The sequence below is a fragment of the Scyliorhinus torazame genome, chromosome 10 (genome assembly GCF_047496885.1).
Source record: "Scyliorhinus torazame isolate Kashiwa2021f chromosome 10, sScyTor2.1, whole genome shotgun sequence".
NCBI classification, from domain to species: domain Eukaryota; kingdom Metazoa; phylum Chordata; class Chondrichthyes; order Carcharhiniformes; family Scyliorhinidae; genus Scyliorhinus; species Scyliorhinus torazame.
The window spans coordinates 116,949,091-116,971,820 of record NC_092716.1 but is presented as its reverse complement, the minus strand read 5'-3'; the positions used below and the strand labels follow the sequence as shown (position 1 = coordinate 116,971,820).

The 22,730-nt window shown below is 48.2% G+C and overlaps 1 protein-coding gene across 1 annotated transcript in view; it reads left to right on the top strand.

The window, feature by feature from the left end:
• slc38a8a (solute carrier family 38 member 8a) overlaps nucleotides 1-22,730 on the top strand; it is a 192,407-nt gene that overhangs the window by 99,858 nt on the left and 69,819 nt on the right. Inside the window, exons 2-3 of the mRNA XM_072518660.1 lie at nucleotides 1,627-1,825; nucleotides 11,381-11,537. Of these exons, the coding sequence (XP_072374761.1) occupies nucleotides 1,627-1,825; nucleotides 11,381-11,537 (356 nt within the window). The remainder of the gene's footprint in view (nucleotides 1-1,626; nucleotides 1,826-11,380; nucleotides 11,538-22,730) is intronic.

Below are 22,730 nucleotides of genomic sequence, written 5' to 3'. Positions count from 1 at the left end.
TTTACACGGTGGCAGTGTTCAATTTGGACCTTGGGTGACTGGGTGGTGTTTGTACATTCTCCCCATGTTTGCATGGGTTTCCTGGAACCATAGAATAGAACCATAGAATTCCTACAGTGCAGAAGGAAGTCATTCAGCCCTTCACCAACCCTCTGAAAGACTACCCTACCTTGGTCCACTCCCCCCACCCTATCCCCTGATCCTAACCCATACATTCCTGGACACTAAGGGGCAACTTAACATGGCCAATCCACCTAACTTGTACGTCTTTGGATGGTGAGAGAAAACCAGAGCACCTGGAGAAAATCCACGCAGACATGGAGAAAAAGTAAAATGTCCACACAGACAGTCACCCAAGGACGGAATTGAACCCAGGTCCCTGGCACTGTGAGGCAGCAGTGCTAACCACTGTGCCACCGTACCGCTGCCATTTTCTCTGGGTGCTTTGCCTTCCTCCCACAGTCCAAAGGTGTGCAGGTTAGATGGATTAGCCTTGCTAATGTTTTGGTGGGCTTATGTGGATAGGGCCTGGGTTGGGTGCTCTTTCGGAGTGTCAGTGCAGACTTGATGGGTCGAATGTCTTTCTTCTGCACTGCAGTGATTCTATAAAAACTAATCAAAAAAATCAGCTGTTACAAAGACAGTGACAGCAAAAAGCCCCGGGGTACTTTTAAAATCTTATGACCATAATCTAAATTAAAACATACAAACATTTTTAAGCATACCACACGAATAGGGCAGATTTAAATAGTTTCACAGATTTAAAACAAATAACCAACAAACCTATGTTCACTTGTAAATAATCACCTTTAATCATAAAAAAATAACTTTAAAAGAATCAACAATAGTAATGCCTGTTTAAAAGAAAGAGCAAAAACCTGTTTGAAAAATATGTTGACACACCTTTAAAAAACTTGTTAAAATAGTTGCCTGTTTTTTCTATTAAAATCTATTGTTTAAATGCCTGCCCTCAGTGGGCATTCCCAAGCTGGATGCGTCATAAGGGGGTTGGAATGCACACCTTCTACGTCTCGTTGGAGCCTGCACAGACTAGGGTGCTGGAGGCCCCAAGCTGTCTAAGAGAAAGGAAGGTTCGATGCATCAACCGAGCGCACGTAAGTGTGCACATTTCTCTTTTAAAATCGGTGGCCCGTGGTTTCCCGCCGCTAGCAGGACGTTATGGACCATTGTCTGGTCATTTATCCCATTGCTGTTTTCCTCCATTACAACAGTGACTACATTTATTAAACAGCTTCTTGGCTACATACACTTTGGGACCTCCTGTCGTCATGAAAGATGCTGATGCCAGACACTTGTTTTTGAACAATTTTAATAATTTCAGTCAGTTAAAACACAAGATGGTTGGTGCAGGAAATGGAAAAAGGCACCAAAACAGTGAGGTAGGAGCTCTTTACTGGATCGTATGCTAAAGAACTGTCGATACTGGACATCTGAAGCAGGGGAGCTTCAATCCTTAGCACTAACATTCACCATTCATCAGAAAATTTTTATTTAATAAAATGCAATTTTGCAGCAAGATTTTCTCAGTGAGTCATAGGTCCTCGCGATTCTTAAGCTGCATCAGGTTTTATTGCGAGTTAACTACTCCAGTCTTGTTTCTTTCAGGTTTCCCTCATCTTCCTCATCAGCGGCCTGGTGATCCTCGGTTACTGTTCTTCAATCAGCAACCAATCTACCTACCAGGGAGTGGTGAAGGAGATCTGTGGACCTGCCATTGGGAGACTCTGCGAAATCTGCTTTGTCTTCAATGTCTTCATGATCTCCATCGCATTTCTTGTTGTTGTCGAAGATCAGCTCATTAAATGTAAGTGTGATTCTCGAACCTGCATTCGTTTTCAATTGTTTCCATCATGTCATCACCTTCAACCAAATGCTCAACACACTCCTTAGTGGTTGTGAATGCAACAGTTCCACCTTTAACCTCAGAGCAATCCAGACTCTTCCTGATGGTGCATTCCAAAGTATCCATTTCAGGGGTAGGAAACACCAGAGAAGGCCATTGAGCCCCTCGGGTCTGTCCTAACATTCGGTTAAATCATGGTTAACTGCTTTCACTCCATCTCTCTTGCTAGGCTCAAAATCGACATAATTCTATTGATCTGAGTCTTGACAGCTCCAAATGTCTCCTAGCAACTGCAGCTTTTTGGAGAGAGAGTACCACATTTTTGCTCTTTGTGTGAGAATGTGCTTCCGTATCTCCCCTTTGAATGGCCTCACTTTAACTTGAAAACTCTATCTCCTTATTCAGGTATCACCCACCAGACAGGAGTCAATGGCCTGAACTCACCCTCCTCAGGGGTGTTATAAACCCGATGGAGGTCCCGGGATCAGGACCACATGGTTTCCCATGAGCCCCCCGGAATATGAAATTCCCCTTTATGGGGACGGGACTTCCACTTAACATGGAAAGCCCTGGCTTGTATAAAACACCCAGCATTGATGTAGGTCAGGAAAAGGAGACCCTTAGGGGAGTGGAGGAGTTTTGGATTTGTAAACCTTATTCGTTAATTTCTACTTATCATCTATGCGTTCTGTTAACCACGGATTCAACACTGGCGACGAGGGTTAGTGGAGCTGCCGTTGACACCGGTTGCTAGACCCCAGGTCCATCTTGTCTAGGCTTCGGGATGCCCCGTGACTAACCACTGAAATGCCACATATTGGAGGACTGGAACCTTTTAACACAGGTACAGATGATTGGGGGCAAAACGTAGAATGTATGATATATATTTTTCAAACAAATGCGATTATCGGTGATGAGAGACAAACTGTGCTAACGACTTGCAGAGAGCTTACAGTGTGATGAAGAGCCTGACTCACCCGGATGCTCAAGTTAACCGATCGTTTGCCACCCTGCTGGCCCGAGATAGGGAGCATTTCGACACAAAACCATTGTTTATCGTGCGCCATTTCTGGTTCCACCTGGCTGCTCAGGCCCAGGCCGAGTCAGTGAGTGACTTCCTGGCCCACCTCTAAAACCGTCTGGTACTTGTGAATTTGGAGCAACATTGAATGAGACTATTCAGGACGGCTTGGTGTGTGGACTCCACGCAACGCAATGCAAATTACTATCTGAGGCCCAGCTGGACATGCAAAGCACAGTGGAGATAGCTATCTCCAGAGAAAGGGCTGAACAAGGAATTCCAGGAACTCCAGGGGATGGTGGTGCTCAGTCTGGGATGCAAAAGCAATCACCAATCACGCTCAGCGAGACCTGAGGAAGTTGGCCCCCCGGCATTGCGACATCCACCGGGGAACACGGGTTGCCGCAACAGAGGCCGCTAACGCCACTGGACGTTCTCCCCCGACCATGAGAAATAGGAATATGAGCACCAACCAGCGAGGGCTGCAACTTGCTGCAAAGACCAGGGGAACAGGCGGCCCTGCTAGGGTCTACCCACCCGCTGACCTGCCTGGGATGACCAACCCCCACGTGACAGGGCTTACTCTGCGGAAGGCAATGACAGCACCTGCCAGCTGTTACAGTGGGTGGCTGCACCAAGAATGCCATCCATCCAGATCTCTCTGCAAATTAATGAACACCCCACCTGCTTGGAGTTCGACACTGAGCCAGCACTGCCTGTAGTCAGTCAGCGTACGTTTGACTGCATCAGGTCTGGCCTTCAATACTGACCCTGTTGGGCACCCACACAAGATAATATAATCGTAATCTTTATTGTCAGAAGTAGGCTCACATTAACACTGCAATGAAGTTACTGTGAAAAGCCCCCATTCGCCACATTCCGGCGCCTGTTCGGGTACACAGAGGGAGAATTCAGAATACAGGGAAACCACTGGCAATATGGGCACACCGACTGTTCTGGTTGAGTATGGTCACTAACCTGTAAGTATTCCTCTGGTGGTGGTCCACAGGAGTGGTCTGAGCTTGCTGGGCATGACTGGTTGCGCTACCTGCAGCTAGATTGGCAGTGGGTGTGCCGCATGCACCCTCATAGCCCTGAAAGGGTTCTGTCCAGATTTCCGTTAGTATTCCAGAGTGGCGTGGGCACCATCAAAGGGGCTGTGGTCTGAATAAACGTGGCCCCTCTGGCTCAACCTCGCTACTTGCACTCCCGACCTGTTCTGTATGCCTTTCATCCCAAGGTGGATGCTGAATTGGACCGGATGGAGAGTTTGGGCATCGTACGCCTGGTGCAGTTCTCCGATGGGGCGGTGCCGGTCATGAAGCCAGACAGCTCAGTGGGCTTATGTGATGACTATAAGATGTCTCGACTGGACCATTATCCGGTCCTCAGGACCGAGGAAATTTACACGAACTTCAGCAGAGGTCACTTGTTCACGAAACTCAACATAGGTCATGCTTACCACCAGTTGGTCCTGACCCCCCGAGTCTAGATGCTTCTTAACCATGAACACACACAGGAGGCTATATAAATACACCCTCCTGCCCTTTGGGGTTTCCTCGGCATGTGCGATATCCCAGTGAGTAATGGAGAATATCCTGTGAGGCCTACCCTATGTGGCGGTCTATCTGGATAATGTCCTGCTCAAGGGCTCGTACAAACCCTGGCCGAGGTACTGAGGCACTTTGAGGAGGCTGGCAACGCCACAAGCGGGAGAAATGTGTCTCCACTGCAAAGTAACGTACCTCACCTACCGCATTGACCGCCATGGTTTACACATGGTGGATGAAAAGGTACATGCTATTCGGCCGGCTCCCATACCAGGTGGCCCTACGGATCTCCAATCATTCCTGGGCCTGGTGAACTACTATGGCAAGTTCCTCCCGAACCTGGACACCACCTTAGCCCCCCTCCATCATATGTTGAAGAAGGGGCAACACTGGGAGTGGGCTTGAGAACAGCAGGTGGCTTCTGCCAAGGTCAAACAGCAGTTCTTCTCATCAAGACTGCTAACCCACTTCGACCCATAATGACCATTCCTGCTGACCTGTGACGCTTCTCCATACGGCATTGGGGCCGTATTGGCTATGGACGTTGGATCTGAATGCCCCATCGCCTTCACCTCACAATCGTTCACCAAAGTAGAGAAACAATATGCGCAGATCAAGAAGGAGGGTTTGGCGGTGATGTTCAGGGTCAAGAAATGTCATCAATATGTCTACGGGAATTGCTTCGCCGTTCTCATGGACCACAGCCCCTGTCTGACTCTTCAAGGAAGATCAAGTGATTTCCCGCCCTTTGCTTCCGCCCGCTCCAGGGCCAAGATTCCCCATGCCAACGTGTTGAGCCGCCTGCGGTGTTTCAAAACATAGTCAGAAGCTGCAAGCAGCAATGCCCATCGCTGGATGCAGGTGACCAGGCCACTTCCACCAGCGGTGGCCGGTGAGGTCATTGCCACCTGACTTTTTAAGAGCTTGTTACCGGTCATGGGGTGTGATCTGTGGTTGTGCCCAGACTGACCATCAGCTATCTCGCATCTGCCACATGGTGCAGTACGGAGCTCAGCACCAGGCTTTATCACAGGACTTGAAGGCCTTCACCATGAAGATGCAGGAACTTAAAACAGAAGATGCCGTGCTCCTTTGGAGGACCCGCATGGTTGTCCCCAAACATGGACTCGGCCCATTCCTAATGAACCTCCACACTGGACACCCAGGCATGTCCAAGATGAAAATGTTAGCTCGCAGCTACATTTTGTGGCTCGGCATCGCATAGACATCGAGCGGGTGGCCCAGCTCTGCGTCCAGTGTCAAGTACACCAGGAGTTGCCTCCTGGAACTCCACTCCACCTGTGTGAATGGCCGGGACGTCCATGGTCCCGCCTCCATGTAGACTTTGCGGGACCCTTTCAGAGTGCAATGTCACTCGTCAATCGCCCTCGTCAATGCCCAGTCCAAGCGGATGGAGGTCCTCAAGATGCAGGCAATGACAGCCCGGACCACCAGAGATACTTCGACACATTTTCACCCAGGGCATACCCAAGTTGCTGGTATCAGACAATGGTACATATTTCATGAGTGCGGAATTTGCGACATTTGTTTCCGCCAATGGGAAGCGTTACATTAGGACCACTCCATACCATCTGGATGTCTGAGCAGGTGGTTCAAACTTTTAAGTTTGGAATGAAGAAGCAGACATACTGGGAGTCCTGCTTAGCCAGGTTTTTATTCTGCTACTGGACAACCCCGCATGCCACGATGGATATCGCGCCAGTCAAGATGTTGATGGGTAGCCGCCTCCGCACCTGTTTGAGTCTTGTCTTTCTGGATATTAGCGGGAAATTCCACTGTGCTCAGGACAGAACCAAGGCAGGTGCAGGCCTCCGCAGGCCAATGTGCGAGTTCGCCCTAGAAGACACGGTACATGTCCCGGATTTCGGCCACAGGTGCTGTTTGGATTCCGGACGGTGTGTCGGTGAAAATGGGTTTGATTTCCCACCAAATACGGTCACAGATCCGTGAGCCTAATTGCCACTTGGACCATCTCCGAAGCCATGTGCCGGATACTCCAGTCATATCAGCCATTGATGCGGATGTCCCAGCTCCGCTGTCTTCGCCTTTGCACCTTCCGCCCCTGTTGCCACCACCACCCTGAAGACCTCTTCAAATATGTAAATCTTAACAGTCAGGCCACCATGGTGGAGGAGAGTGGGTGAGGGTTTGGTGGGAACCCATCTACTGGACAGCCTTTGGCTGTTCCTGGCTCCAATAACAAATATAGGCCGGTTAGCTTAACTTCTGTAGTGGGAAAAATCCTTGAATCTATCATTAAGGAAGTAATAGCGAGGCATCTGGATAGAAATTGTCCCAGTGAGCAGACGCAGCATGGGTTCATGAAAGGCAGGTCCTGTTTGACTAATTTAGTGGAATTCTTTGAAGACATTATGAGCACGGTGGACAATGGGGAAACGGTGGATGTGGTGTATTTGCATTTTCAGAAGGCATTCAACAAGGTGACGCACAAAACGCTGCTGCATATGATAAAGGCGCATGGCATTATGGGTACTGTATTGCATGGGTAGAGGATTGGTTAACTAACAGAAAGCAAAGAGTAGGGATAAATGGGTGTTTTTCTGGTTGGCGATCAGTGGCTAGTGGTGCGCCTCAGGGATCAGTGTTGGGCCCACAATTGTTCACAATTTACATAGATGATCTGGAGTAGGGGAGCTAGTGAAATATGTCAAAGTTCGCAGATGCCATGAAGATGAGTGTTAGAGCCAAGTGTGCAGAGGACACTGAAAGTCTGCAGTGGGAAATAGATAATTTAAGTGAGTCTGCACCGGCCCATGGAAAGGGCACCCTAATTAAGCCCACACCTCCACCCTATCCCCATAAACCAGTAACCCCACCTAACCTTTTTTAGTCACTAAGGGTAATTTAACATGGCCAATTTACCTATCCTGCACATCTTTGGACTGTGGGAGGAAACCGGAGAACCCAGAGGAAACCCACTCAGACACGGGGAGAATGTGCAGACTCCGCACAGACAGTGACCCAAGCCGAGAATCGAACCTGGGACCCTGGAGCTGTAAGTAACTGTGCCAACTACTGTGCTACTGTGCTGCCTCACGAGAATCATTGAGTTGATTCTTTAGTTGAGAGGTTTGGATTATGAGGAGAGACTGAGTAGACTGGGACTATACTCATTAGAATCTAGAAGAATGAGTGGGGGTGATCTTCTCGAAACATGAAATTATGAAGGGAATACATAGGATAGAAGCAGGTAGGTTGTTTTGTTATGGGCCAGCGTTTAGACAACCCCAAAGTGTATCATGGAGTTCACCTGACCCACAACTTTTAATAGATTGTGATATGGCGAGCACACGGACCATTCTACAGGTGTGGTACAGAAGAAATGGAAAAGTATTTTTTAAAGCAAAACAACACCTCCTTTCTATACCCTACCGACAATACTACTTGATGAACTTCTGCCTACTTTTCATCCGCCTGCATATTGTAAAGCTCTCCATTTTCTCATCAAGACATCACTTTTGCGGTAATAACACTCTGGTATACATGCAGATTCCTCTTCCGTGTATGCTTTCTGATGCATCCAGTTTATTTCTACATATTTTTGTTGTAACTCAGCCAATTTTCCTGAACTAAAAATATCCGCCTCATCCTCCACCTGTTCTTGTTCTTTTTCAACCATCTGATCAAAAGTTGTTTCTGATAATTGCACTTCAACTTCATCTTCACTCTTTGATTTCTCCTCTTGTCTTAACCTGTGACTTTGCGACCTTGTTACAACACAATCCGGAAATATCCCAGGATATTCGTCCTTCAACACTTCAGTTGTCTGATTTTCCACTGTTTTATCAAGCACAGTAGGCATCACTCCCACCTGCGATCCAGCTATATCATTACCCAAGATAAACTGTATTCCTGGACAAGATAGTTTCTCTATTACTCCTCCTATCACTTCACCACTCTTCACTGAACTTGCCAACCTTACCTTTTATAATTGAACACTACTCCTCTCACCCTGAATTCCACATATTACCACCTTTTCTGGCAACATTCTTCCCAAGCTACATAACTCCTCATCTCTTACCATTAAATACTGACTAGTTCCCGTATCTCATAAAATTACCATTTCTTTACCTGCTCCTCCTGATACACATGAGTAAACTTTACCCACACAAGTAAATTCTTTAAAGAGATCTGGCACCTTCTTATCAATCACCTCTTGGGGTACAATCTTTTGCACCTCCTTCGCTTCACTTGGGCTTTCCTTTACCACTCTAACAAACCCCACTGTCTTATCCTGTTTTACCACATCAGCCTTCCCAGTGCTTTTCTTCAACTACCAACACTGTGACTTTACTTGGCCTAGTTTATTACAGTGAAAACATTTAAAACTTTTAATTTCTCTTCCACCCTACTGGATTTCTTTTTTAATCTGAAGTACACTCTCCTTATTATCTCCCATCAGATCACCTTTACCTTTACCACTTGAGTATTTCTCATGTCCCCAGTTTCTATCCCTCACAGGCTGAAACTGATGTCGGAAACCACGCTTTGATTTATGAACTACTTCATAATCATCTCCCATTTCTGCTGCTAATCTCGCAGTTTTAACCCTCTGCTCTTCCACATGAATTCTCATTACATCAGGAATTGAATTTTTAAACTCCTCCAAAAGCATAATTTCTCTGACAGCTTCATATGTTTGGTCTATTTTCAAAGCCCTTATCCACATACCAAAATTATTCTGTTTGATCCTTTCAAACTCCATGTATGTTTGTCCAAATTCTTTCCTTAAATTTCTAAACCTTTGTCTGGAAGCTTCAGGCACTAGTTCATATGCACCTAAAATTGATTTTTTTCACCTTCTCAAACGTACCAGATACCTCCTCCGGTAATGATGCATTTTCTTTTTTCCTGATCTGTATCTCCCTTTCTCTTTCTTTTTCTCTCATTGCATATTCAAGCTGCTTTCATTCTTTTTCATGTTCAAGTTGCTTAATCTGCAACTGGATCTTTGCCATTTCTAAGGAGTCAGACTGTATCTCAGGCAACTTAAAATGCTTAGCCACTGCCATAATTACCTCATCATTTCGCATTTTGTCAGGTAATGTTAACTGCAATGTTTTTGCCAAATCTAACGGTCTGCTTTTAGTCTCTGTCCGTAAGGTACTGCGTGTGACCGTCTCCACCCCCAAAAACTTCAGAGCCTCTGAAAGAGCCATTGCCACAACACACTCCCTACTTAAACTAAAATACCACACGTGATAAGCAACCACAATATGCTCACCCCTCACTGTCTTTAAATTCACTAAGCCAATCCAATCGATAGACTTTTATCCCCCTCACGCCCCCAATTTGTTATGGGCCAGCATTTAGAGAACCCCAAAGTGTATCTTGGAGGTCACCTGACCCAGAACTTTTAATAGATTGTGGTATGGGGAGCACACGGCCCACTCTTCAGGTGTGGTACAGCAGAAATGGAAAACGTATTTCTTTATGCAAAACAATGTTTATTCTATGAACTCAAGTTAACCTTTTTCATACAGTGAACATCTTAGCAACCATTAATTCAAATACAATCCCCAAAAACTACAATACTAAACCTTTAAGCTTTCCTTTTAACACCCATAAGACTTAAACACCTTTTACCAGCAGCACATCAGGTTAAAATCACTACTGTTTTAAATCACCAGGATCGATTTACAGTCTTTAGATTACAGGGAGAGATTCATTCACCTTCTGGCTGTGACTGCAGTTATCCAACTCTGAAAACGAAACTAAAACACACCCTGCAGCAACAGCCTAAAACGAAAGTAAAAAGCTGACAAACAGCCCAGCTCCACCCACTCTCTGACATCACTGCAGTAGTAAACAGCCATTTCTTAAAGGTACTCTCACTACTGATATTTATATACACACCCATTTATAAACACCCATTTCTTAAAGGTACTCTCACATGACAGTTTCCACTGGCTGGTAAAACTAAAACTTGGGGGCATAGCCTCTAAATAAGGGGGAGCAGATTTAGGACGGAGGTGAGATGGAACTTCTTCACCCAAGGGTTGTAAGTCTGTGGAATTCCCTGCCCAGTGAAGCAGTTGTGGCTATCTCGTTAAATGTTTTTAAGGCAAAGGTAGATATATTTTTGAACAGTAAAGAAATTAAGCATTATGGTGAGTGGTAATGGGCGGGCAAGTGTAGCTGAGTCCACAAAAAGATCAGCCATGATCTTATTGAATGGCGGAGCAGGCTCGAGGGGCCAGGTGGTCTAGTCCTGTTCCTAGTTCTTATGTTCTAATGAAAAAATAGCCAAATGTCTGTGTGACGATCACATTTAATCCTTTTGACATTTTAAACACCTCTGGTTAATGGTGAACCTTCTCATAGGGAATATGAACCATGTTTCTACTGCTCTCATAGATTAAGTGTTAAAGACAAGTTTCAAGCATTTTGAATACCCGCCGCCACCTCCCCTGACGATAAATACTTTCCATGCATTAGTGGCTGGTCTCTGACCCAACTCTACAAATGATACTTGGAGAAACGCAAGAGGTCAGAGAGGGCTGCATTTTCTTCTCATACGTCTCACCGTCTGAGGAAGTAGCTTCCCTCGCCCCGCCCCCCCCACACACACATAGATAGGGACGTCCCTGTAACCCCCTCCCACACACACACAGGGATGCTCCTGTCATACTTTCCCACCCCCAACACAGACACACACACAAACAGGGCATCCCTATAACCCTGCCCCCCCCCCCGCCCCCCCACACACACACACACAGACATCCCTGTCACCGTCCCTCCTAACACCAGGGAAGTCCTTGTCATCCCCCATCACACACGCAGGGATGACCCTGTCACCACCACCCCATCCCCGCCCCCCCACCCCACCCACCCCCCACTGATGCAGACTGTGTTATGATAGTGTGAGGGTCTCTCATCCGCTGACTCTGTGTTCTGTTTCAGTGTGCGACACAATGGTCAACAATGAAACCACATCAGAGGGTGTACAATCACCACGGCCATGGTATATGCACCACCAACTGGGATTGTCTGCAGTCTGCCTCTTGGTCATCCTGCCATTATCGGTGCCTGAGGAGCTCGGCTTTCAAAAATACATCAGGTAAAGTGATCAAATAGAGCAGGAAAAATACGCTGTCTGAATTAACTTTACTTCTATTTCCAATGGGTTGAGAAATATATCAATTGAAGGTGGGGAAATACGTAGTGGACGAGCCAGAAGGGAACAGGGAACACTCTGAAGATTCTCCAGTTGGAGGTATAGTGAAGCATAGAATCCCTACAGTGCAGAAGGAGGCCATTCAGCCCATCGAGGGTCCACTGACCCTCTGAAAGAATACCCTACCTAGGCCCAGTCCCCAAAAGCCCGTAACCCCACCTAACCTTTGGACATTAAGGGGTAATTTAGCATGGCCAATCCACCTAACCCATCTAACCTGAGAGGAAACCGGAGCACCCGGAGGAAACCCATACATGAGAATATACAAACTCCAAACAGGCAGTCACCCAAGGCCGGAAAGGAATCCAGCTCCCTGGCACTGTGAGGAACAGTGCTAACCACTGTGCCATCACGCCGCCCAATGCTTGTGACTCGGAGTATGCCCTCCTTCACTCACCCATGCCAGTGGGATCAGTGAGTGCCGTTGAATTTGCTGGTGGGCAGACAGGCTGGTATATGTGTCACATGGCACATATCGTCTTGGGAGGGGATGGCGATGGACGGGGGTCTGGGGGCGGGGATGGGGGGTTGCAGTACAAGGGAATATGGGGTGTTGTTCGATGGGAGGGGGTGGAGGGTTTTAGGGTGTCGCGTATGGGGGGTGGAGGAGGGATGAGAGGGTAGAGGGGGCTCAAGGGTATCAGGGGCTGAAGTTACTGGGGGGGTGGGGTTGTTGGTTGGGGAAGCGGTGGAAGTTGTGTTGGTGGATATCTGGGGCTTTCGGGGGATGTCTTGAAGTGTGGGGGCATTGTTGGGGGTTGAGGAAAGGAGTGGATGCTGTATGGGTGATGTCAGGGGCTTCAGCGGGGATGTCTGAGGGGCGGGATGGTAGGGGATGGGGATGTGGGTTTGTTGGTGGTTGGGATGGAGTGCGTGTGGAATGTGTGTCGCGGGATGTCAGGGTGTTGGGGGGGGGGCGGTGTATCTGCAGATCCGATGGTCGGAGTTCCAGGTTATTTTTGTGACATCGATCCTTCTCGAAGATCTCAACCCTCTGGAGACCAGAATGCCTTCTTTAAAAATGTGTTTACGGGATCTGGGTGTCGCTGGTTAGGCCAGCATTTATTGCCCATCCCTAATTGCCCCTTCAGAAGGTGGTGGTGCTATGGGCCAGGGTTTAGAAAACTCCAAAGTATATCATGGAGTTCACCTGACCTACAACTTTTAATAGATTTTGGTTATGAGGAGCACAAGGGTCCACTTTCCAGGTGTTAATCAACAGAGAGCTAAAAAGTATTTGAAAACAAAACAATGTTTATTCCATGAACCCAGTTAACATTTTATGAACACACAGTAAACATCTTATCAACTACCAACACACGTAACCCCACAGATACAATACTCTGTAGGTAACCCTAAATACCTTTCCTCACAACATCCATAAGTTAAACCCTTTTTAACAAAGACGGCAGGTTTAAATTCTCTACAGAAACACGTATTACTTTGAAATCATCAAGTGAGCTGAAGACATTCTTTAGCTATAGAGAGAGAGAGAGATCAGAACATCTTGCTTTGAATGCAGCTCTCCAACACTGAAAACAAAACCAAAAACAGAGCCACATAGCAGCTTTTCAGCTCAAAATGAAAGTAAAAGCCAGACAGACAGCCCAGCTCCACCCACACACTGACATCACTGCAGCTATTTGATAAACACCCATTTCTTAAAGATAGATCCACATGACAGTGGTGAGTTGCCTTCTTGAACCTCTGCCGTCCTTGAGGTGTAGGTACACCCACTATGCTATTAGGGAGGGACTTCCAGTTGCCCTAGCGACAGTGAAGAAATGGCGATATATTTCCAAGCCAGAGTGGTGAATAACTTGGAGGGGAACCTCCAGGTGGTGGGGTTCCCAGGTATCTGTTGCTCTTGTCCTTCTAGATAGAAGTGGTCGTGGGTTTACAAGGTGCTGTCGAAGGTACCTTGGTGAGTTACTGCAGTGCATCTTGTAGATGGTACACACGACTGCCACTGTTCATCGGTGGTGGAGCTTCCTGAGTGTTGTTGGAGGTGCACTCATCCAGGCAAATGGAGAGTATGCCATTAGACTCCTGACTTATGCCTTGTAAATGGTGGACAGGCTTTTTGGGGTCTGGAGGTGAATTCCTCACCGTAGGATGCCTAGTCTTTGACCTGTCCTGGTAACAACAGCATTAATTTGGCTAGTCCAGTTCAGTTTCTGATCAATGGTAATCCCCACACTGTTGATTGTGAGGGATTCAGCAATTGTAATGCCATTGAATGAGGGCGGCAGGGTAGCACAGTTGTTAGCACTGTTGCTTCACAGCGCCATGGTCCCAGGTTCGATTCCTGCTTGGGTCACTGTCTGTGCGAAGTCTGCATGTTCTCCCCGTGTCTGCGTGGGTTACCTCTGGGTACTTCAGTTTCCTCCCACAAGTCCCAAAATACGTGCATGTTAGGTGAATTGAACATTCTGAAGTCTCCCTCTGTGTACCCAGGCAGGCGCCAGAGTGTGGCGACTAGGGGATTTTCACAGTAACTTCATTGCAGTGGTAATGTAAGCCTACTTGTGATAATAATAAAGATTAAAGATCAAAGAATGTCAAGGGCCGATAAGCATATACTCTCTTGGCGGAGATGATCATTGCCTGGCACTTGTGTGGCGTGAATATAACTTGCCTCTTGTCCAGGTCTTGCTGCATTTGGACATGGACTGAATCATTATCTGAGGATCATGAATGGTGCTGAACATTGTGCAGTCATCCACAAATATCCCTACTTCTGACTTTATGATGGAAAGGTCATTCATGAAGCAGCTGAAAATGGTTGGGCCTAGGACACTAACCTGAGGAACTGCTGCAGAGATGTCCTGGAGCTGAGGTGATTGACTTCCAACCACCATAACCACCTTCCTTTGTGCCAGGTCTGACTCCCATCAGCGGAGAGTTTTCTCCTTGATTCCCATTGACTCCAGTATTGCTACGGCTCCTGGCTCCTGCCAGCAAGATGGCGTCGAAGCGTGACAACTCTCTGCGAGCTCTCCCGAACAGATCCTCTTTTTACTTATCTTATAATCATTCTAATCTTTTCACATTTAATTCTAAGATTAGCATTATTACTAGCCTTTCTTATCTATGTTATCCCTATTATGTATTTTCTTTTCTTTCCATGTACTTAATGATCTGTTGAGCTGCTTGCAGAAAAATATTTTTCACTGTACCTCAGTTCACGTGACAATAAACAAAAAAAATCCAAATCCAAATGCCATACTCCAATGCTGTCTTGATATCAATGGCAGTCACTCTCACATCATCTCTGGCATTCAGCTCTTTTATCTATGTTTGAACCACGGCTGCAATGTGGTCAGGAACTAAGTGACCCTGGCAGAACTGAAACTGAACATTCTGAGCAGGTTTTGCTGAATGAGGGCCAACTGATGATGACTGTTGATGACCCCTTCCTGTCATAATATCCACTCATGTATATAATGAGATGCAGACAGGCAGTGATTGACACACAGGATGACCAGTAAGCACACAACACAGTGCAGCCAATCACCAGACAGGACACTACCGCTATAAAACCAGAGGACACTAGGTTTCCCGCTCTCTCTGGACACAGCCACTGAGACAGTCAGAGTCCACGAGCTGGCAAGTGCAAACACCATACGGTAGCTAGTAAGTCTGGTCAGGCTACTACAAGGTCACCAGTTAGTTCAGTATAGTTTCGACCCACAGCTGAATATGTATATTAGTGCTCTCGTTGAAAAAAACAATGTTGGATCTTCTCCTGTGTTAGATGCCTGTTTCTAGTTTCCCTGCATCGAGTGCAGTCCACATCAAACCTACCTGCCTAACACATCATGATACCAGAGTGATACTGATCTTGACGGACCTACCTCGAGTGAATCAGCATTGACCAGCAAGCAGCCATCCGGTGAAATGGAAAACATCCAGCCTCCTCCACAGCTCCGCATCTCCGGCAACCTCGGCGGCAATTGGGAGATCTTCAAGCAAAAATTCCTCTTGTACATCGTGGCCTCCGACCTCGAAGCAGCATCGGATGCCAGGAAGATCGCGCTATTTCTCTCCATCGCGGGGCACCACGCCATCCACATCTACAACTTCCTTACGTTCGCTGATGGCGAAGACAAAACAAAATTCAAAACAGTCCTGCTGAAGTTTGACAGCCACTGCAACATTGAGGTGAATGAGAGCTTTGAACGGTACGTTTTCCAGCAGAGGCTTCAGGGTAAGGATGAACCTTTTCAGTCCTTCTTGACCCATCTCCGCATCCTCGCGCAGTCATGTAACTATGACTCGACGGCTGATTCCATGATCCGGGATCAGATCGTTTTCGGGGTCCACTCTGACTCCCTTCGGCAGCAGTGAAACAGTTGACCCTCTCTGTTGCTATCGTGACGTGCGTTGTCCATGAACATGCTAAGAATCGTTACTCCCAAATGAGGGCGGCAGAAACTGCAAAGCTGGCCTCCCATGAGGCGGAACGGGTGCAGGCCATTGCAGAAATGCAGGGCCTGAGCATCGAGGAGAGTGGCCGTTTTGTGCGCTTTTCCCGGGTCCCTCCGCATGCGCGTTACGACCGAGTGGACGATGAGGCCGACAACCCAACTGCGCTGGTGCGTACGTCGACCGACCACACTGCGCATGCGCGATGGCGCACGGAACGCGATGACGTCGGCGTCATGACGTGTCTGAATTGTGGCTTCGCCCAATTAAAGCGGCAATGTCCGGCAAAAGGACGCCAGTGTCTACAGTGTGGCATGCTTGGCCACTACGCAGCCCTTTGCAGATCTGCTCCGCCGCTCAGCAGCCAGCGGTCCCAGCTGTGGCGCAGAAGTGTCCGCTCAATACAACAAGGCATGCCAGATTCCGATCCCGACAGCCCAACAGACCCTGATGCTGAGTGCCTCAAGTCCCCATACCGGGTGGGCATCATAACTACACATGCGCTGCCTTCCACCACAACGGCGAAACGCCTCTCGATCCTCAGTGTGGATCCCGCCGACGAGTGGTGTGCTGTCCTCACAGTTAACAAGGCTCGTATCCGATTTAAACTGGACACCGGCGCATCAGCGAACCTCATCTCAAAATCCGACCTCGACACCATCCGCGCCAGACCAAGCATTCTTCCACCAGCCTGCCAGCTCCTTGATTACAATTTCATTTCATAGAATGTACAGTGCAGAAGGAGGCCATTCGGCCCATCAAGTCTGCACCGGCTCTTGGGCAATGCCATAGTTGCCAGTGGCTTCTGTCAACTAGGGGTATCCAACAAGGCGATCAAGGCAATACTGCGGTTTGAAATCGTCGGGCCTGACAGAGCGTCCCTGCTCGGTGCTCGAGCCTGCAAGCTCCTGAACCTGGTTCAGCGAGTCCACACCATGTCATCATCACCGGCGACAGCCTCACTTGATGGAAACTTACAAGCTGACATAGATGACATTATCACACAGTACCACAGCGTATTCGATGGAATGGGCACGCTCCCATACCGATATAAAATCCTGCTCAAGCCGAACGCCACCCCGGTAATTCCTGCACCACGCCAGGTGCCGGCACCCCTCAAGGATCGCCTGAAGAAGCAATTGCAGGACCTCCAAGACCAGGGCATCATATCGAAGGTCACAGAGCCAACAGACTGGGTCAGCTCCATGGTCTGCGTAAAGAAGCTGTCAGGGGAGCTTCGCATTTGCATTGACCCTCAGGATCTAAACCGCAACATCATGCGGGACCATTACCCAATACCAAAACGTGAAGAGTTGACCAGTGAGATGGCTCATGCCAAAATCTTTACTAAGCTGGACGCCTGCAAGGGTTTTTGGCAAATACAGCTGGATGCGTCCAGTCGCAAGCTGTGCACGTTCAACACCCCGTTCAGTCGCTACTGCTACAACCGGATGCCTTTTGGGATCATATCTGCCTCCGAAGTATTTCACCGCATCATGGAACAGGTGATGGAGGGCATCGAGGGGGTGCGAGTATACGTTGACGACGCAATTATTTGGTCCACAATGCCCCAGGAACACATCGCTCGCCTCAAGAAGATATTCTTGAACATGGTCTCCAGCTCAACAGGGCCAAATGCTCATTTGGTCAATCGGATATTAAGTTCCTGGGTGACCACATCTCGCAGCAGGGCGTGCGGCCAGATGCCGACAAAGTCTCGGCGATCAACACCATGAAGACCCCGGAGGACAAGAAGGCGGTCCTCCGCTTCCTCGGGATGGTCAACTTCCTTGGGAAATTCATTCCCAATATGGCATCCCACACCACGGCCCTCCGCCATCTCGTCAAGAAGTCAACGGAATTCCAGTGGCTGCCCACGCATGAAGAGGAATGGCGGGAGCTGAAAGCAAAGCTCAGCACAGCCCCGGTTCTAGCGTTCTTCGACCCAACCAAGGAAACCAAGATATCGACTGATGCAAGCCAGGACGGCATTGGGGCGGTGCTCCTTCAGCGAGATGACTCCTCGTCCTGGGCTCCAGTGGCGTATGCCTCCAGGGCCATTACGCCCACTGAGCAAGTTTGAGAAGTAGTGTCTGGGCCTCTTGACAGGGATAGTCAAGTTTCACGACTATGTTTACGGCCTGCCAAAATTCACAGTAGAAATGGACCACAGGCCTCTAGTCCATATAATCCAGAAGGATTTAAATGACATGACACCTCGGTTACAGTGAATTCTTCTTAAGCTACGCCGCTACGACTTCGAACTTGTATACATGCCAGGCAAAGAGCTGATCATTGCAGATGCCCTATCCAGGTCCATTACCACACCATGTGAACAAAGTGACTTCATCTGCCACATAGAAGCACAAGTGCAGTTGTGTGCCACCAACCTTCCGGCCTCTGACGAACGGGTGGTCCAAATTCGTGAGGAGACGGCCAAGGATCCTCTGCTTGGATCAGCGTGTGATGCAGCACCTTACCAATGGCTGGCAGAAGGGACAATGTCCCAAGTTCTATAACATAAAAGACGACCTGACAGTGGTGGAGGGAATCCTTCTGAAAGTCGACAGGATCGTAATTCCTCAGAGCATGCGGGCTATATAGTACTGGGCCAACTCCATGAGGATCACGCGAGAAATGCCGACGCAGAGCTTGGGTGGCGGTCTATTGGCCGGACATTAGCCAGGACATTGCCGTCACAGCCCTCAACTGCCCTACCTGAAATGAAATGAAATGAAAATCGCTTATTGTCACAAGTAGACTTCAAATGAAGTTACTGTGAAAAGCCCCTAGTCGCCACATTCCGGCACCTGTTCGGGGAGGCTGGTACGGGAATTGAACCGTGCTGCTGGCCTGCCTTGGTCTGCTTTAAAAGCCAGCGATTTAGCCCAGTGAGCTAAACCAGCCCGTCAGAAGTTTCAACCAGCTCAACCCAAGGAAACGCTGCAACAGCACAAGATCGTGACCTCTCCGTGGTCCAAAGTAGGTGTAGACCTTTTCCACGCCAAGGGGTGTGACTACGTACTCCTGGTCGTATGTACTCCAGTTATCCAGAAGTGGTGAAACTGTCCGACCTCACGTCGAAGGCGGTAATCAAAGCATGCAAAGAAACGTTCGCCAGGCATGGGATTCCGCTCACGGTACTGAGCGACTCCGGTCCTTGCTTTTACAGCCAGGAATGGTCTGATTTTGCACAGTCCTACAACTTCCGTCACATATCCTCCAATCCCCACTACACGCAGTTGAACGGGAAGGCCGAGAAAGGGGTCCATATTGTAAAGCGGTTGCTGTGCGAAGCTGCAGACTCAGGCTCCGACATCAACCTGGCGATGCTGGCATACAGGGCAACCCAACTGTCCACTGGGTTGTCTCCAGCGCAGATGCTCATGAATCACACTCTGAGGACCACAGTTCCAGCCATCCATGTTCCAGACCACCTCACAGTCTTACAGAAAATGCAGCTGTCACGGGCCCAACAGAAGGCCACACACGATGCTTCTGCCACAGATCTGCCCGAGCTTGCCCCAACTGATCATGTTCATATCCAGTTGCCTGAGGGCGGCTGGTCAGCCACAGCTGTTGTGATCAAACAAGTGGCCCCAAGATCGTTCCTTGTCCGCATGGCTGATGGCTCTCTGCTATGGGGCAACAGACGGGCATTGTGAAGATTCCACGCCCGCTACCTGACCAAAGTGCCCCGCCGCCTACGATGCTTCCTCCGTATGTACCCTGCCACGATGCCACCGATCTACCAGCAATCCTGCTGGCCCATGCGACCACCGCGATGGCAGCGATCCCGCCTATCCACGTGCAGGCGGCTCCTTATCCACCTCTGCGGCGATTGACAAGAATTTGTCGCCCACCACAAAGGCTGAATCTGTAGACTGTACTTTTGTACATTTTGTGACTTCATCAATTTAACCTCTGTAAATATTGTTTCGTTTGCCATGTATCTGCACTATCGACACCTTCCTATGTATATACGTTCATTTAGACACCTTTTGTATATAGTCAGGCATATATATATATATATATATATACGCACGCACACCTTAGTATTTATTTATTCTAAAAAAAAAGGGGAGATGTCATAATATCCACGCATGTATATAATGAGATGCAGACAGGCAGTGATTGACACACAGGATGACCAGTAAGCACACAACACAGTGCAGCCAATCACCAGACAGTACACCACCACTATAAAGCCAGAGGGCACGAGGTTTGCCGCTCTCTCTGGACACAGCCACTGAGACAGTCAGAGTCCACGAGCTAGCACAGTGCAAACACCATGCGGTAGCTAGTGAGTCTGGTCAGGCTAGTACAAGGTCTCTAGTCAGTTCAGTATAGTGTCGACCCACAGCTGAATATGTATATCAGTTCTATCGTTGAATAAAACAGTGTTGGATCCTCTCCAGTGTTTGACGTCTGTTTCTAGCTTCCCTGCATCGAGTGCAGTCCACATCGAACCTACCTGCTAACACAACACTTCCATCACTTTGCCGATGATGGAGAGTTAACTGATAGGGTAACAATTGGATGGGTTGGATTTCTGCTGTTTCTTGTGTACAGAACACACCTGGGCAATGTCCTCCTTCATGCCTCTGTTCCCCCTTCCTTTCATGGCCTTGGCCCTCCACAGGCCTCGCAACTTGGGCATGGCCCATGGAATCCTGGCACTGCCCTGTTACCTGAGCAGTGCCAACCTAGCACACCTTCAGCACCAACCCAGCATTTCCAGGGTACCTGATTGGCAATGCCAGTGTGCCACATTGGCACTGCCTGGATGCCAGCCTCGTCCCCAACCACTGGGGGCTCCAATGGCCTCAGAAACTTCCCTCCTGTTATAACCTGCCTACTGACGATTGGCTGGGGACTAATGATTATCCCACAATCCTATGGGAGTATGAACTTCCCCAATGAGGGGGGCGGAGAAACTCCTACTATAAATAAGCTGGCCAGTCCAGGAACCAGGAGGAAGGAGAAGGTAGCAAGGGAAGTTACTGCTACTGCTATGTATATATTGTTATAGTAAATAAACTTTATTATTTCGTATCCTTAAAACTCGTGCTGGATTCTTCGGGGCCCTTACAAAACCTCCAAATGGTCATCATGTCTGGTTTGCATTTTTGGAAACCAGGACTGTTTCACTCCGGCCTCGTGCTGTACTGGTGGGGCTGGTGAATCCCGGGAGCTGGAAGCCTCAGGCCTTGTGCTGTATTGGTGGGGCTGGTGAATACCGGGAGCTGGAAGCCTCGGGCCTCGTGCTGCACTGGTGGGGCTGATGAATCCCGGGAGTTGGGAGCCTTGGGCATTGTGCTGCACTGGTGGGGCTGATGAATCACGGGAGTTGGGAGCCTTGGGCATTGTGCTGCAACGGTGGGGCTGTTGAATCCCGGGAGTTGGGAGCCTCGGGCGTCATGCAGTACTGGGGGCGCTGGTGAATCCCGGGAGCTGGGAGCCTCGGGCGTCATGCAGTACTGGGGGCGCTGGTGAATCCCGGGAGCTGGGAGCTTCTGGCCATGAATGGGCTGTGTGTATTTGAATGAGTTTGAAGGCATTTTCTCCAAACTGCTCTCAGCGAGGTTTCCTGCACTGTGGAATTGCTTTTCCATTGTGGATCAGAAGTCAGTTTTTCCCACATTTCCAGGTAACAGGGATAATTTCCTGTCTGTTCAGGGTGAGACACTGGGGTTCTGAATCCGATTAGAGATATCGAGCCCGAATCGTAACTTCATCCTTCCGTCTGAAGTCAAAAACTCCTGACTCTCTCACCAGACAAATATCTATTAATCTCACTTTAAAAAAAATTCCAACTGACCCTCAGTCTCAACAGGATTTTGGTGGGAGATTTCCAGCTTTCTATTCATCCTGACCTGCCTAGCTCAAATTTAACGATGAGACCCCTTGTCCCAGAGGAAATAATTTTACTCTATTGACCCTGTCAAATACTTTAAATCATCCAAACTACCCCAATTAGATCAGCTCTATCCAAGGCAAAACAAGGCAGATCAATAAAAAAAACTGTTGGAAGAGATAGAAAGCAGAAAATGGGTAATCAGTAACTAATAAGCATTTGGATTGCATCCGGAAAATCGAAACACAGAAACCTTGAGAGCCCACAAACTGGACCAATGTTGTAAAATACACTGATGATAGAAAGCTGCTTCCCAGAAATCAATGTCGGGCACACTAAAAATGTCCAAATTACCCAGGAGAACGGTTATAAATGCGTCTATCTGTGCCAAATGGATATGAATACAAAAAAACTCAGCTAAGCTGGTGTGAAGAGTGTATGCGTGTTTGTAATTGCGCGCAATGTCTGTGTCTGCGAGTGTGGGAGTCACAGTGCGAGTGTACTTGTGAGTGTGTAAGAGTGTGATTTTGTTAGACTGTGTGTGGGTGCATGTGTGGGTGTGAATGTGTAGAGTGTTTGTGTCAATGTATGTGTCAATGTGTGAGTGGGTGTGAATGCGGGCATTGGTGTGAAAGTGTGTGTGTGAAAGTGTACATGAGTGTCTGAGGGTGTGAGAGTGCACGTGAGTGTATGTGTGTGTGAGAGTGCGAGTGTGTGTGAGAGAGTGTGTGAGAGTGCTAGTGTGTGTGTGTGTGAAAGTGCAAGTGTGTGTATGAGGGTGTGTAAGTGAA